At 35.2% G+C, this 17,788-nt stretch overlaps 1 protein-coding gene, 1 long non-coding RNA gene and 1 pseudogene across 2 annotated transcripts; all 3 read left to right on the top strand.

Moving 5' to 3' along the window:
* Positions 1-9: 9 nt before the first annotated feature.
* Positions 10-1,856, top strand: LOC140032806 (uncharacterized). Its single transcript, XR_011836688.1, has 3 exons — positions 10-69; positions 832-901; positions 1,530-1,856. It is a non-coding gene; the product is annotated as an uncharacterized lncRNA (long non-coding RNA).
* A 3,240-nt stretch (positions 1,857-5,096) lies between these two features.
* LOC140032807 (uncharacterized) lies at positions 5,097-7,153 on the top strand (annotated as a pseudogene).
* Positions 7,154-13,889: 6,736 nt separating this feature from the next.
* Positions 13,890-16,917, top strand: LOC140032804 (uncharacterized). The gene is made up of 4 exons (XM_072073571.1): positions 13,890-14,597; positions 15,499-15,591; positions 15,735-15,802; positions 15,934-16,917. The coding sequence occupies exons 1-4, from the start codon at positions 13,974-13,976 to the stop codon at positions 16,127-16,129; spliced, it is 981 nt and encodes a 326-aa protein (XP_071929672.1). The 5' UTR covers positions 13,890-13,973; the 3' UTR covers positions 16,130-16,917.
* Positions 16,918-17,788: the final 871 nt, after the last annotated feature.

The following is a 17,788-nucleotide window of genomic DNA, read 5'->3' as shown; positions in this document are numbered from 1 at the left end:
TGATTGATCTCTTGCAGCTTTCAACAAGCTGAGGAGGACTGCACTAGCGCAATATCTCTTGATAAGAAGGTGAAAAGACCTTATTAGTTTGTTGTACCATGTCATTGTAAAGGGTGCTACTGTTAGTGTTTGCCCTTCATATCTCAAGGAGGACAGCATAGGGTGAGGACTCATAAGTAATTACCAGTTAATATGAAACTAAAGAGAGAAAGAGAGTTGCACAAGATGCAGTCTCACGTGATGAGCTTTGAGAGTTGCTTTTGCTTTGTATAGTCTTCCTTGCTATTGTCCTACTAGTGTAGGCCATTGCTGAAAGTGGCTGAGCTCGCAAAATATACTCTCTAGTGTCTATGTCTGTTTTTGGTAAATTCTTTCAATATATTTTCTCAATTATCGGCTCTGTTCTTAGTAATTTAGGCTGACAAAAATTATTTTTGTTTGAGCAGTATAAAGTAAGAAATTGTAGTATCATGTTGATTTGCTTGGCCATATCTTGTGAACTAGACTGATTCTCTAGGGTTTCAAGAATGCACTAAATAAACAGATTTTTTTTTGTCTCCATGTGTTGACATGATTTTGAAGTTTAGCTGCTAGCTCATGTTGTACTAGTGTAGGGTTTATTGGTCTGGTTATTCTAACGTGTAGACTAGTTGCAGATGTAAATAGACTTTTATGAATTGTAGCTATCTTAGACCTTGGAGTGGCCAAAGTCTGCTGAATTGGCTGTGCCAGGTTTTCAATTTTTTATTTGTTCGCACATGGAGGTTAATGTCACCAAGACCATAAGAATATCTAAATTCTAGTATTAATGCTTTCTGTCTCATTACGCAGAATGTGAAGGCGTATTTAAGACGAGGAACAGCTAGGGAATCACTTCTTTGCTATAAAGAAGCTCTTCTAGGTGAGACTATACTTTCTTTTGGAGTTGCCTGTCTAAAATTGTTTGCCTAATAGCTGTACTGTCAAGAAGTTTGTTTCTTGAGCAATCGAAATATTTATAATAAAACTGATCAATGCATTGATCACTAATAAAAGTGTACTCAATGGATAGGCTGCAATGACATTTCTGACATGTATGACGGCTGTATATCTGCAGACGGGATAAAAGAGAAAATGGGTAGAAAAGAAAAATGAAACTAAGGAATTGCTGTTACTGAAAAGAGTTTTGACTATAGAACAATCATATGATTTTTCTGGTTTTTAATATTTGATTCTTAAACTATTACAGAAAAACTTTTCAGTTAACGTGAGGCCAAAATACAAGGGGGCCAAAATGTTAGTTTGGAAACCATAAATGGATAAGGTAACTAGCAGATTTGATGTACCACTGAGTTTTTAAGTAATTTAGCGTACAGTTAATCCAACATGCATGCTGGCACAGACTGGAATGTGTTGGTGGGATTTAGGTTCCATAACTATATGTTCTAAGTTGCCTTTGAAAAAAGAAAAAAAAAATACTGTGTTGTAAGGAACCATGGACCAGATTACTTAACAATCTTATTTCTTCTCTCTTCTGTTTGGGGCTGAAGATTTCAAGCATGCTCTCGTCCTGGAACCGCAAAATAAGGCAGCTAATCCCGGCTGAAAAAGAGGCTAAGGAAACTTATTAGTTGAGGCCTCTCTTTGCAACTATTGTTTTACATCATGGAGTCGCAGCGGAATGGTTGGATGACGAGTTAGCTGGTGAGGCTCCGACACTTCGTAGGCAAATTGTTTCTCAGCAAAATCGATAGAAGTTAAGCAGTTGCCAGATGATGGCATGGAGGAATGTTGTACAGAGATTTTTTGTCTTTGTTGATGGAATATGATTACTTTGTATAGTGGATCTTCGTGGTGCAAATGCAAAGTCATTTCTCCATATCGGTGCACAAGAAACCTCTGATCTGTCTTTCTCCTTTTTTAGGAGGTCTCTGTTAGTCTCAAGTAGAAGCTGCTGCACTACTTTGAGATTTTTATTTATCTGACAACCCTTGGAGACACCTCTTGCCCCAGAAGTCAACGCGTACGGTAATTAATCAAAGTGTGAACGAAGTTTTATGAACAGGGTTTTGGTCTCCTATTAACACGTTCAGTAGGTGGGTTAACTTGGAATTTCAATTCGAAATGGTAACGTGCTGATTGCGTGGATATGTGCAGGAGGTGGCACTTATGGCTGTTTGATTTTGTCGTTTGACCCTCGTGCCTATTTACCCCTGACTTGTGAACTAACGGAGGAGTCTAAGACGGGCTTCCTGTAAATTCATCAAATTCTCCAAACTCCTTAATTAATGCTTCCTGTAAATTCCACCCTTCCGCCTCTTCCTCCTCCTCAGTTGTCAAGACTCTAGTATTCCTTTTCTACTAGTCAAGTCCTCTCTTTCACCCAGAAACATCGCAATTTTGAAATCAAAGATACAAATTAATTTTCTCCCAGCCACAGCCCCTCTTTCTATGCGCCCCTTCTCTTGTCCAGCAACTTGATTTCCTAAGTTTTGATTTAATATTTAGGGCTTTTCCCCTTGGATCAATTGATGGGTACTCAGTTCATTTGATTTGGTGGGCATTATTGTTCCTTTATCTCTTCTACAGTCTCTTGATACATCCTCCTTGAAAACTTAATTATTTGGAGGTATTTCACTTGGTTATGGGATGTGATTTGATTTTTCTTTTTTGGGTTAATGTTCTGTTTGAAGTAGAATTAGTTTTGCATTCTTAATTGGGTTTGATTCTGGGGACTTTTTTTTTTCTATATAAATGGATAAGAATTTTTCTATGTTTGTAAAATATTGTCAATACGTTCTCCGCCTAGGACTGTATCTTGAATAATGGTGCTTCTCTCTTTGCCCGTTATCAAATTGAGCATTTCATAGGCTTGAAAACGAAATTGATTTTTGTTGTCTTTTTTTTTTTTAACTGAATGGAAAAATGAAAATTACACTTACGGACATCGTAATTACTGGAGTTTTTATGGGAAGAAAGGGAGGTTCATTTTCCCCTTCAATGTAGTAGTAGTTGCTGCATTCATGTCATAGATGCTATGATCAGAATAATAGACATGATTGGATTCCTGGATCTCAAGTATGCCTTATTTGACTTCAATCCATCGTTAAACCTTTCTTAGGTGTAGGAAGATCTATTCTATCATTGGAAATGGATTAAGCGCCATGATTAACTCGTCAGTCTAGACATGATTGGATTAACTCCTTAGTCTAAAGAATACCTTATTTGACTTTAATGCTTCATTAATCGCTTTCTCGTGTGTAGGAAGATATATATTTTATGAAAGGCCTAATTTTTCAAAGTTAAAATCAAATTTGGCATTATTCAATTCATTGTGCTCTATTGGTTTCTTCACATAATAATATATTGCATTTGTTACAATACGTATAATAATACATAACAAAATACTTCACCTACCCTAATTTTAGCATTAATATCCTTATACCATATAAGAATCAGTTGTGATCAAAGGGAGTTTGAGTTTCATCTGCATGAATAGGAGTTTTTTGAAAATGTGAAATGTTGTGTAGTTTTTTTTAAAAAACTTTTGATACAATTGAGAGAAGCATGTGTTTAGGTGTATTTATCAAAATGTTCTCATTTTGGTACATTTAAAACTTTGATTCATGGAGACATTTGGATATTTATGAAATATGGAATATTTTGCAACCGCTTTTGCATCGAGTACAACTCATATAAGTTTATGTGTTGGTATAATTATTGAAATGGTGTTATAGACACATTTAATTGAAATGTGGCATTTATTGTGGAATTAACACAAAGGCATATTAAACTGTTGTGCAATTCATACATAGCCATTAACAGTTGGAGTATATTTCTTTGTTTGAAACAACTTATGTTTGTTCTTGGGTGATTTTCAACTGACATCTATAGGGATTTTTTTGGAAATGGTAAATTGTAAAAGTATTGACAAACCAAAGTGTACAAGTGCGTATTGCAATTAGAATGTACTATTATTAGTTTTGTCATATTTGATGACTATTTTTTTTTTTTCAGAATGTACTATTATTTATCCAATGAAAAATTCTTTCTAACCACAGGCATCAAACACCTGCGCGATGCACCAACACTTCCCCTAATGCTGAATATAACATTAGCCAATGCCCTTATTAATATATTCATTGTTTCTAAAACCTGCCCACCCTCACGTCACAACGCGAGGCCTCCATTCAACTAGTAAACAATAATGAACAGTTAATCCATGATATCAAGGAAAACAAGGGACATTTAGAATGGCAAACGTGGGGCATCCATTCAACTAGTAAACAATAATGAACAATTAATCAATGATATCAAGGAAAACAAGGGACGTCAGAATGGTAACATTAATCGATGCAAAACGCATAGAGGATTCCGATCAAAAGTTTGTCGAAACTCTAGGTAGGGACTAAATTTGATCAATATGAATTTGTAAGTGACGTAAAATTACACTTATAAAAGTGATGGATGAAAAAAAATCATTCTGCAAAATGTAAGAACCTTTTGAACCATTTTTCCTAAAAATAATTAGTTTGGTCAATGTGTTAAATCAAGAATTGCAATTGTGATTCAATACAAAATCTATCTTTTCTGCAAATTTGGACACAATTACAACTGTTTCATAAACAAATATTGGAGATTTAAAAGAGAGAGAGAGAGAGGAGAGAGAGAGAGAGAGAGAGAGAGAGAGAGAGAGAGAGAGAGAGAGAGAGGATTTTCTCCTTCTATTGGTTCTGTGGAATTGGAAAAGGCACATTACGTTAATTTACCATAGTATCGGTTTTGACTTTTCTGAATTGAGGAATACGAGCCAATGCCGGATTGGACTTTTAGGAGGAATCGGGAATATAAAGCTGGATTGGGACGTTTAGGGGGATTGGGAAATATAGAAGTTGAAAACGCACGTGATTATAACGGCGTGGCAGAGTAGTAACCAGTCGTGAGACTTGGTTGTGAGGCCGAGGATCCGAAGTGTTTCACTTGCCTAAATTATAGCCATTCTCATCCACTTAAGCTACAATTTCTTTGTTTGTCTTGATAGAGGAATTCCACAAAAATTCTAGGAGACACCCAAAAACATTTTTGGAAGAGCCTGAAACCTTTGTGTTTTGACATAGATGGCAGGAGGCATTAGCTTCACAGCATCGACAGATTGGTTTTATAGGTCCTTTTTCGCCTACACTGGCCTCAAAATCTGTCACGACAGATTTTGGGGATGGGACCATCATGCATTGTTGGGTGCCAAAAACGGTCAAACCATCGAAACCTAATCTTCTGCTGCTGCATGGCTTTGGAGCCAATGCAATGTGGCAATACCGGGAGCATCTCCGCCACCTCGTGCCAAGGTTCAACATCTACGTCCCTGATCTCCTCTTTTTTGGCGAATCCTCGACCAAGAGTCCCGAGAGAACGGAGGCATTCCAGGCACAATGCGTCATGAAACTGATGGAGGTGCACGGGGTACAAAAGATGAACTTGGTGGGCATAAGTTATGGTGGGTTTGTAGGGTACAGCATGGCGGTGCAGTTTCCCGAGGCAATAGAGAAATTGGTGCTATGTTGCACTGGTGTTTGCTCGGAGGAGAAGGATATGGAGGAGGGTCTGTTCCGGTTCCGGATTTAGACGAGGCTGCTAACGTTTTGGTGCCCCAGACCCGGATAAACTTAGGGAACTGATGAATCTTTCATTCGCCAAGCCTGTCAAAAGAGTCCCCCTCGTGCTTCCCTTACAGATTTTATTGACGTAAGCGTAGCCTCGTTCTTTCTCTCTGTGCATGTCAAAGGTTTATGCATTTCCCTTGCTCCAATAAAAAAGAGAAGAAAAGAAAAACTCTGGAAATCGTTCCATCATATTTTGTCCAAATGCCTATCAGGTTCTCGATCTGGTGGCCAGTGGGCCGAAGGATTTGGAAATTTATGCGCACGGCATTGAGACTCTAATCCTAACTCTGCGACTACCACCGGCAACTAAAGAATAAATGAGCCCTTGTGACAAGAAACCAGTGTTGCATTCCCACCGGGACCGGACAACTAGCCAAGCACTATACTTGTTTAACAAACCAAGAAGAAAAGGGGAACATCTTTACATGACCTTAATTACTACGTACACAACATTCTGCCCATGTCATATTCACAGAATTAATTTGTAGTAGTACATAAAGGTTATTCCTCGATCTTAGATGGAAACAAATAGCTAGCTGAAGCCCAGATGCACATTGAAAGGTTAAAATGAATATATATATATACCCTTCCAAAAATACGATAACTGTTGAAATTTGTCATGCTCGTTTAGATGCATGCCGCTAATTATTTCATTGCAGCATTTAAACACTTCAATTTTCAATTGGGTGATGATATTATTGTTTGTTGCATGGGCAGGTAATGTGCACAGACCACGTAAAAGAGAAGAGGGATTCATGAAAAATATACTCAAAGGATCGACGGCTCTCAAAGATTCCCAGAATCACACAGGTTTGATTGAGTCTTCCTAAAATATAATGGTGCTATAGGTTGGAATTTTTTGCTATCATGACTGAATCCATCTGACACCCGCGCTTTCTAGATGATGGACTAATTTCTTTCTTGATTCAAAATGGTATCATATTTGAAACAGCCCACATTGATCATATGGGGGGAGCAGGATCAAATCTTCCCCGTGGAATTGGGTCACAGAATGAAAAGGTAACCTTTCAACTAGCTGTTTGTTTCCGTCTAATGAGATCGAGGAGTAACCTTTATGTACAATTACAAATTAATTCTGTGTTATGTGACTTGGGAATTGAGGAAAAAATATCATGTCCATGAGCATGCAGGCATATTGGGGAAAATGCTCGAATTGAGGTGATTAAACATGCAGGACATGGCGTCAACTTGGAGAAGCCTAAGGAATTTAACAAACATCTCAAAACATTTCTTGTTGATTCTTCTGATTCCGCCCCCTCCTCTTCTTCCTCCTCCTCCCATTCCTTGATTAATTACTACAAGCATCGACGCTTTTGGAGCAGCTAAAATCAACAAACTGGCTCGTCTTTCACAAAGACTGCTGGAGTTCTCAAATCGAATGCAGTGGAGAGTGAAGATTGTTGTGAACTATACGGAGTATGTGGAACTTAATCACCTAATAATTATTACCCTTCCTTATCGTGGATATGCTCAGAGTAACAATTATTGTCCTCCTTTGTATTTACATATTTTTCCTATTTAATCATACCTACCCTCTAATGTATTTATTTATTTTCTCTAATTAATCTTACCTTTCTAAAAATATGACACATGAAATGAGCACCCGTTAGACGTTTAGACTTTCATTTCTCACCACCCCTCTTTGCAACTTGACTAATTGGATCATCAATTATTCATGCACAAAAAACCAAATAAAAAAATGTGCTCTTCAAGTTTAAAAACATAATAATAAGTAAAGAGGAGTGTTCTTCTTAAGTATTGGTTTATAACACTTTACTTTTTGAACGTGGAATGGAATATCATGAATCCAAACAAAAAGTCTAAATCAATGAGTACTAGAATTGTAGAGACGCGCATGTACGGATCACGGCCTCACAAGTTGCTTCATATTTGCAACTCGTTCAGAATATGAAAAGCAAAAAGATCCGCTCTTACATCTTTAGGATTTCAATCTCAAGTTTTGAATTTAATACAAACAACATGAGAGTTTTTCCCAACCACAAGTATGGAAATGCTCAAAGGTCTTGTATGTCCCCCCAATTGCAGATCTTAATGACTGGATTCTAATGCCCCCGTTTGCTTTCCATTTGGGGTTGGCTTTTCCGGGTATAAAAGTTGGTTTTAGTGCCTCGCCAGCATCAAACATCTCAATTTTCCTGATTTTTTTTTTTGCAAATTTTATAAATTTAGTCTTTTTTATTTCATAGAAACTCTTTTACACAAGTAAGATTGGGTGCATGCTACATATAAAAAGAAAAATCTGTAATTTGAATAAAAATTATGTGTCATGCATCCAAACCTACTAATGTGAAAAAAAAAACTCACTGAATATATAAAAAAAGATTAATTCAATTTTACGTTGGTTTGAAAATCTTTTGAAATATGCTTGAATGCTCGTTCAAGACTAGCAAATAGAAGAAAATGATAAACCCAATTTATGGTTGTCTTTCTTTCTTTCATTAGAACATTAATCTGAAGTACACACCAGCAAACAGAAATTGCCAAAAAAAGAACAGAGATTGTCAAATCGCTTATCTTAGAGGAGCAATGTGACTAATAAGCAAGGCTACACATTCACATGCATAGCCATATGCCTGTTAGTTTCACCTAATTTAGGCATTACTTACTAATTAATACTACATTAAGAATGTTAGATTATAACCTGATTTCAAAGGTCATGTTTGGCTGTGTGTACTGACGGAAAAACACCACGCACACACATGACTAGCATATCTAACCAGAAAGAAAAAAACACATAGACACGGTAGCAAAATATATAATGAATCTCAGTTATTTGATGGATGGTGTTAATGTCGAAAAACAACTAGTATATATTAAAATCTCGATCCAGTAAAACGATTACTATAACAAAGTTAAAGAAATCCAACTGTTTGTAGTTCTAACCATCCGAAAACACGAGATATTAAAGGAACCTTGAGCTTTAATGTGGCCACTGTCTCCATAAATTACTGCAGTCTCGAGCTTAAAGGTTTGTTCTCAATTCATTATTTAAACTGATTATAGATTTTGATTTTTGAGAATCAATTTTTATGATGTTTTCACTTACTTTTGTATTCAAATTATAGATTTTTCAAAACTTAAAAGGCTAAAATTTATAATCCATCGTTATTGCAGATTCTGATTATTAATCACTTTTCATAATCAAAATTTATAAAATCTAAAACCAACGAGAACAAGGCCTGAATCATAGATACTCGTTTACTTCTATTTTCTTGGGCACATATCAATTTCTTACTCTGAATATATATATATATATATAATATATATAAAAGTTTGGAGGGGTTGAGTCCTAATCTAAAAAGGAGAAGATCATCTGAAAAGATTTTCACCTTCTCTCTTACCTGGGCAATTTATTTAGGTACCGGAGATGCTTTTTTCGCTTCTTTCGTTTTCTTTCTTTTTTCTTTTTGGGTTAAAAATTTTTTGTTTTCTTTTCTCTCCTTCCCTGAATCCCTAGCATGCCACGGGATGTGGTTCTCAAGAAATGCCCTTGCCAAATAATCAAACACGGCGAGCCTGCTCCAATCCCACCATTTTGTACTACTGTTATTGTGCACACATATTTGAGGGTCCTTTTCTTTGCAATATCGTTGGGGAAAAAATCTGGGTTCCCAATATGTTGTAGTAATAATACACCTTGCATAATATGACGATGATAATATTCTGTTTGTGACTTCAAATATTCCATGCATATATTTAGCTCTCTTCAAGAATCAACTTACTCTTAACAATTCTCAATGTCCTTTTCTTTGCAATACGTTGGGGAAAAAATCTGGGTTCCTAATATGTTGTAGTAATAATACACCTTGCATAATATGACGATGATAATATTCTGTTTGTGACTTCAAATATTCCATGCATATATTTAGCTCTCTTCAAGAATCAACTTACTCTTAACAATTCTCAATGTCCTCTCCAATCTCCGTCATTTTGTGCTACTATTATTGTGCAACACACATTTGAGGGTCCGCATTTTGTACCACTTTTAATGTACAACACATATTTGAGGGTCCGATTTTAATGGTCATCTCCTGCTCCAATCACTAAGCCTCTGCTAGGCCCCATCACTCTAATGCTTGCACGTTGCTTGCACGTAGCAACACATATTCTGACACTCAAGGAACCAGACTGTGCAAGCACAGTGTAGGCCCATCTATAAAATTATGGCTAAAATTCATTACACTATAATTTGCTTTCAAATAAATAGAAATTATAATTGTCAAAAAATGAGCCTAAAAAAGCTTAGCTTTAGTGGAATGTTCCAAAAGTTTGCTCCAACTTGCTTATTGTGATGCAATAGGGTATTGTATGGACAAACAACAACAAAGAATTCAAAAACCAAACACAGGAGAAATGCAAAACCAATTCAATATTAACATAAATGATATATGCTTCATAAAACTCAAGTGTCATGCTATTATAATTACAAATGTATAAAATTTCACCACTATTTCTTTTTCAAACAAGACACAATCATGTAAAAACTTGTGTCCTATAAATTCACAATAAAACTTGCAAGAAAGTTAAATGGAAGGCTTTTCAATGCATAAAAAGGGTACAAAAATTCAGTACCAAAGAATTAGTAAAGGAAGTGTAAGATTCAATTATGCATTAAAAAGGAACTAAAACATCAAAATTGCAAAAAATAAATTTTGCATTTAGATTTAAGACAACCCGTACAAAAGGAAAATCGATTTGCAGAACCAAAATAATGGAAGGCTTAATGAATATCAAGTAGATCAAGCCAAAATAAATAAATACACCAAGGTCACAGAATAAAGAGGCAAAAAAAAAAAAGAAAAATGATAAAGGCTAAATAAAATACAGTTAATAAAAAAAGTTAATAATACAGTTAATAAAAAAAAGGTTAAGTCCATATTTGGCAGCATGAAATGAGGGAAGAATAGGAATAAAAAGAAAATGGAATATACCAAACAGTAGGAGTAGTGGAGGTAAAAGGTCTATTGTCTAGGTTTCTCCTAAAAAAAAGATGATTATGATTCATGAATCATGATTTTTGAACAATGCAATAAAAGAAATATCCATTCCCCTACAAGAAAAATATACATTCAATTAATTATAGAGCAAAAAGGAAAAAAATGCATTGATTGAGCGGAACGAGAAATGGCAGAGAAAAATTAGGATGAAGAAAAAAAAAGAAAAGAAAAGCCAAAATACTGGATTAAAGAGTTAAAATTGATGGAATAGGAACTGATAGTATAAATTAGTTGATTGTTGCGACACCTCTCCATGGTCAACAATAATCATCTAAAAAAATAGTAAGAAAATAATCTTAGTATAATTAATTATAAAGAAAAAATTTGAAGGGGGAAAAAAGAAAAATGACGAAAAAAGAGGGAAATGAAAGTTAAAAGCAGAGGCAGAAAGAGGAAAAAAAAGAATTGGGAGGAGAGATATTTATGACTTTTGATTAACCAAAAAAAATAGTGGAGTAAAAATTCAACTACAAATAGAAATTGACACTTGTCAAAATAAGAGACTATACACTTGGCAAAAAAAAGAGGTTGCTACAGCCTACAGTAACTTCTCTTTCTTTTTTATATACAAGGTAGAAAAGGAAATTTTGGACCATACTCTAAATAAAATTAACAATTCTCCAAACTTCAAATAAAAATAATTAGTTTGGTCAACGTGTTAAATCATGAATTGCAATTGTGATTCAATACAAATTCTATCTTTCCTGCAAAATTTGGGAGTTTTTGCCAAAATAACACTCTTTCTAAAAAATATTCTCAATGTGATTCACTTTCAAATTTTATTCCCATAATGATGTTATTGTTGTCACCTAATTACCCTGATTTCCATGTAGCATAACAAGAAAGGAAAACTTTAATCTAGTCTATAGTTTCCAACATGAACTAAAAATTTAAACTTTTTTATTATAAAGGCACAAGAAAATTGCGTAACTTTGATAATTTCCTTATAATTATTTAAAATAAATTCTACCGTTATTTGACCTTACTATTAGTGGTCTCTACACTTTTAAAAAAATGTATCAACTTATTTCATATATTTTTCAAAAATAAATTTGCAAAATACAAAAATTGCAATGAAAATCGTAAGTAATAACAAGAAAAAGTTACAAAAACTTCAAGGTTATCATATTTGTTTATGTTATGCTTCCTACTTCTTGAAAAGAACTTTTACAAAAAGTTATCAAATTGAAATTTTCAAGTTTTCAATTTGATTATTATATAAGTAATCAAGTATTATAAAAGGCAAATGGCATCCTACTACTGGAAAAAGTCATGTTATAAGGGAAAAAAAGACAAAAATAAGATTTTTTAATTAAATTTTAATAATGTAATAAAGTTCTCCACATCCATATCTTATGCAACGAACTAAAAAAACAAGATATTCTGAAGTAAATAAACTTTCATAATATAATTACAATAAATTTGCAATCAATAAATGTGTCTCATAATCATTGCCAATTGCAAGCAATTTTGAAATATTTGAACCCACACTCTTGAAACTTCCTTAAGTGTTAGCAAAGGGGAAATGAATACAAAAATGTCATTACGCAATCCACTCATTCTATGTTCAGGCACTTCAATAATGCTAAATTCGAGCACTTCACTAATCCTATCTCCAAAATGGGTAAGTTCTATTTGATCATTGCAAATCACATATAGGGAATGAGGAAAACAAAGAGGTATCACAAGTTAGAAGTTTTTTATCGCAACTTGATGTTTTTCATAGCCATTGATAACATATATCTTGTCCATGATTTCATGGTATTTTATCTGATAACTTACTCGAATGGCTTTTGGAGTAACACCCTCGTAACTAAGACCATGTATGCCTGTTGTCATCCTACCATTACAATAAAAAAATATAGTAACATTTTTACCAGCCATTGCTACAAAATTCAGCAGCACCACCTACACAAAATTAAAAAAATCATTAATTAAGCAAATATTGTCATGCTATCTAAGACAAGAACTACCAGTGTTTGTCAATAATTAGCAAGGTTATCATTTACATGTTATTTAGAATACCATTAGATACAAGAACCACTAGTAGATTAAATCGAAATTGAGACTAATAAATTTCATGTAATGCAAAAGAAATCTACTAATGCAATTAAGATAATGCTCAAGTTGCTCAGAAGTAGCACAAACCATTGATTGATGTTGAATAAATGTGCAAAAATACATTAAGTATATGAGATTATTTGATCATGTGATAGAGAAGCACTACAAATGAACATGCTCGTGTATATGGTGGAAATCAAACATATTGAGTATGAATCTATGTTGTTATGTAGTTTTCCTCTTGGACATTTTAACAAACACATGGTATGGGAAATCATTTGTTACACAATTAGTATTCAAAATTTTTTTGAAGGCTATAGGAATGTTCCAAAAACTACACAATAGAAAAGACAAGAGAATAATCTTCATTTACCTTAAGATCATCAATTCAAGAAGAATATTTTCATCCACGAATACAATATCAGGAATGATAGTGAAGTTTTAGATTCTGTTAATATAAATATTGGCTTCTCAAAATTACTTTTGACAAGAAAAAAATAACTAAAGGAAAAAGTTCAGAGAGAGAATCCGGGGGGATATCAGATAAAAAAGAAAGATAGAATATGTCTCTATTTCCATCCTGCCACATATGCAACCTTTGTGGCAAAAAGAGAATTATAAAGGTAATAATTTTTAAAATTAGGTTACTTTGGATATATATTTTAGAAGAAGAGTTATTTTAGCAATAAACTCCAAAATTTGGACACAACTACAACTGCCATCCAAGCCGTAAACAAGATTTAAACCTAGTCTTCATAAACAAATATTGAAGATTAAAAAAAAAAAGAGGGGGTTTTCTCCTTCTATTCGCTCTATGGAATTGGAAAAGACACAGTATGCTAATTTAGTTATTTCTAATAATTAATTACATCAAATATCTGTTTTTGCTTTTCTTAACGAGGAATACAAGCCAAAGCCCGATTGGATTTTTAGGAGAATTGGAAAATATAAAGTTGGATTGGAGTTTTAGGGGATTTGGGAAATATAGAAGTTGAAAACGCACGTGATTTTAACGGCGTCGACAGACTAATAATCCGTCGTGGGGCCGAGGATCGGAGGTGTTCCACGAGCTAAATTATAGCCATTCTCTCGTTCTCTTAGCTACAATTTCTTTGTTTGTCTTGACAGAGGAAATCTACAAAATTTCTAGGAGAAGAATACCCAAAAGAAAAATAAACTTTTTTAAGTTTCGACCACTCTTGGAAGAGCTTAAAACCTCTGAGGTTTGACATAAATGGCAGGAGGCATTAGCTTCACAGCATCAGCAGATTGGCTTCATAGGTACTTTTTCGCCTACGCTGGCCTCAAATCTGTCACAACAGATTTTGGGGATGGTACCGTCATGCATTGTTGGGTGCCAAAAACGGCCGAACCATCGAAACCTAATCTTCTGCTGCTGCATGGCTTTGGAGCCAATGCAATGTGGCAATACCGGGAGCATCTCCGCCACCTCGTGCCAAGGTTCAACACCTACGTCCCTGATCTCCTCTTTTTTGGCGAATCCTCGACCAAGAGTCCCGAGAGAACGGAGGAATTCCAGGCACAATGTGTCATGAAATTGATGGAGCTGCACGGGGTACAAAAGATGAACTTGGTGGGCATAAGTTATGGTGGGTTTGTAGGGTACAGCATGGCGGTACAGTTTCCCGAGGCAATAGAGAAATTGGTTCTATGTTCCACCGGTGTTTGCTCGGAGGAGAAGGATATGGAGAAGGGTCTGTTCCCGATTCCGGATTTAGACGAGGCTGCTGAAGTTTTGGTGCCCCAGACCCCGGATAAACTTCAGGAACTGTTCAATCTTACATTCGTCAAGCCTGTCAAAAGAGTCCCCTCGTGCTTCCTTACAGATTTTATTGATGTAAGCCTAGCTTCGTTCTCTCTCTCTGTGCATGTCAAAGGTTTATGCATTTCCCTTGCTCCAATAAAAAAAGAGAAGAAAAGAAAAACTGTGGAAATCGTTCCATCACAATTTTGTCCAAAATGCCTCTCAGTTTCTCGATCTGGTAGGATTTGGGTTGGTGCTTGGGTTCAATATTTGGCAATTCATGCGCACGGCATTGAGACTATCTAATTCCTAGCTCTGCGACTGCCGGCAATCTGTCAGGACCCTCAATTCTTAATAGAAATTTGATGAACATAAATAGAAGAATTAGTGCAGGGAAAGAGAAGATTAGTGCAGGCATTGAGAATTCTTCTTTCAACGACTCTTAACTACCTGCTGCTGCTACTTCTAATTTTTTTTACAATTACAATTACACCCCTTACTACTTTGCTATTATTCATTTACACCCTGGAGAAGAGTGTAATTAGCCCACCACACACACATATCAGTCCTAACTAAGAAGAAATGAACCCTTGTGACAAGAAACCAGTGTTGCATTCCCACCGTGACCGGACAACTAGCCAAGCACTATATATATATATATATGTTTAACAAACCAAGAAGAAGAGGGGAACATCTTTACACGACCTTAATTACTACACGACCTTCTGGCCAAGTCATATACACAGAATTAATTTGCAGTAGCTAGTACATAAAGGTTATTCCTCGATCTTAGATGGAAACAAATAGCTAGCTGAAGCCCAGATGCACATTGAAAGGTTAAAATGAATATATATATATACCCTTCCAAAAATACGATAACTGGTTGAAATTTGTCATGCTCGTTTAGATGCATGCCGCTTAATTATTTCATTGCAGCATTTAAACACTTCAATTTTCAATTGGGTGATGATATTATTGTTTGTTGCATGGGCAGGTAATGTGCACAGACCACGTAAAAGAGAAGAGGGAATTCATGAAAAATATACTCAAAGATCGACGGCTCTCAAAGATTCCCAGAATCACACAGGTTTGCTTGAGTCTTCCTAACATATAATGGTGCTATAGGTTGGAATTTTTTGCTATCATGACTGAATCCATCTGACACCCGCGCTTTCTAGATGGATGGACTAATTTCTTTCTTGATTCAAAATGGTATCATATTTGAAACAGCCCACATTGATCATATGGGGGGAGCAGGATCAAATCTTCCCCGTGGAATTGGGTCACAGAATGAAAAGGTAACCTTTCAACTAGCTGTTTGTTTCCGTCTAATGAGATCGAGGAGTAACCTTTATGTACAATTACAAATTAATTCTGTGTTATGTGACTTGGGAATTGAGGAAAAAATATCATGTCCATGAGCATGCAGGCATATTGGGGAAAATGCTCGAATTGAGGTGATTAAACATGCAGGACATGGCGTCAACTTGGAGAAGCCTAAGGAATTTAACAAACATCTCAAAACATTTCTTGTTGATTCTTCTGATTCCGCCCCCTCCTCTTCTTCCTCCTCCTCCCATTCCTTGATTAATTACTACAAGCATCGACGCTTTTGGAGCAGCTAAAATCAACAAACTGGCTCGTCTTTCACAAAGACTGCTGGAGTTCTCAAATCGAATGCAGTGGAGAGTGAAGATTGTTGTGAACTATACAGAGTATGTGGAACTTAATCACCTAATAATTATTGGACGATGGTTGGATTAGAGACACTGTAACTTTTGAAGTTACAATGCCTGTTCTCTAGGTTTCCTCAATATTTCGGTAGAGCCATTACAATATTGATTAATCACAGAATGCACCAACATAACAAACCACGTTACGAACCCAATTCAGCCCCTATGCTGGTGGCCCTGCTGATACTGATACTTCCCAATTTCACTCCATCATCTCACCCACCTAATTCCTTTCCTCCCTTCCGCTGCCTCCCACCCACAAATCCACTGTCTTCCCATTTTTAATTCAGCCCCCGTCTTTGCCTTCATTTTTCCTCCACTTCGAGGCTTTGTCATTAATCTTGCAATCTCTTTCTTCACATATTCCCTTCATCCTCTAGTCCCTATTAGCCACTGATGGAATTAAACCAATCTGAACTAACAATTTTTCTTTTTAAGTGTTCAATTTTTTCATGTGTCAGAGGGGTTTATTGGTGGGCAATTGGTGGTTGAAGAATGATGAGGAGGAAGAGGATGATGATGTGATGGGTTGCAGGGAGAGAGAACAAGAATGGTATAAGTGTAATTTGGCTGGTTTGACCGGTAGCTATTTTCCCTTCAACATGGATGAATGGTCAGCACTTGTCCGTAACGGACAGTAACAATCATCCATATGCACATAGTAACAATCATGATCCTCTTTGCATTTATATATATTTTTTATTTAATTATATTTATCTTCTCTTATATTTATTTATTTTTTTTAATTAATCTTACCTTTCTAAAAATATGACACATGAAATGAAACGGGCATCCATTAGACATTTAGACTTTCATTTCTCGTCGCCCTCTTTGGCGCCTTGACTTAGGGCTGTGAATCTGAATCGAAATCAGTATTTCGAAATTTTGAAATTGAAATTTTTGGAAATTTTAGTATCAAAATTTTCGACCGATTTTGATTTTGAATTCACCAACTCCAAATTCGAATTCGTTGCGAATTCAATTTGGAATTCGGTAAATTCCGATTTCACCGAATTCATGAATATAAAAATTATTATTATTATTATATTACATATATTAAAAAAATATTATATATATATATGTGAAAACGAAATTGAAATCGAAATAGGAATTCCGATTTCATCAAATTCATGAATACAAAAATTATTATTATAATATAAATGTTAATATTTTATGTTATACATATATATACGAAGCTTCCTCAAAATGGTACAGCGGTTTCTACCATTTCATTGGTATTAGACTGACACACAATTGTACATGGTATCTGCCGCACATCAAGTCAATAGGAGCCAAAGGACAACAACTGACAAGGGTGACTTCACCTTGAAAATGAAGCACAAAATAAAAGAACAGAAATAAAAGATTACCGGTAACCTGATAAAGAAGTGTGCTGAGAATGGCGCACAAGATAGGCAGGTTATGAATGTGAATGTTTAGTTATATATTAAAATGATAATATTTCAATAAAAATAAATTTGGTCTCTAAAATTTATAATTTTAAGCACATTTAAAACAATTGATGGAACTTAACATTTACTCAAAATCGAT

Source organism: Coffea arabica, unplaced genomic scaffold (assembly GCF_036785885.1).
Source record: "Coffea arabica cultivar ET-39 unplaced genomic scaffold, Coffea Arabica ET-39 HiFi ptg000083l, whole genome shotgun sequence".
Taxonomy (NCBI): domain Eukaryota; kingdom Viridiplantae; phylum Streptophyta; class Magnoliopsida; order Gentianales; family Rubiaceae; genus Coffea; species Coffea arabica.
The sequence above is the reverse complement of the archived record's forward strand: the minus strand, read 5'-3'. Positions and strand labels throughout refer to the sequence as shown.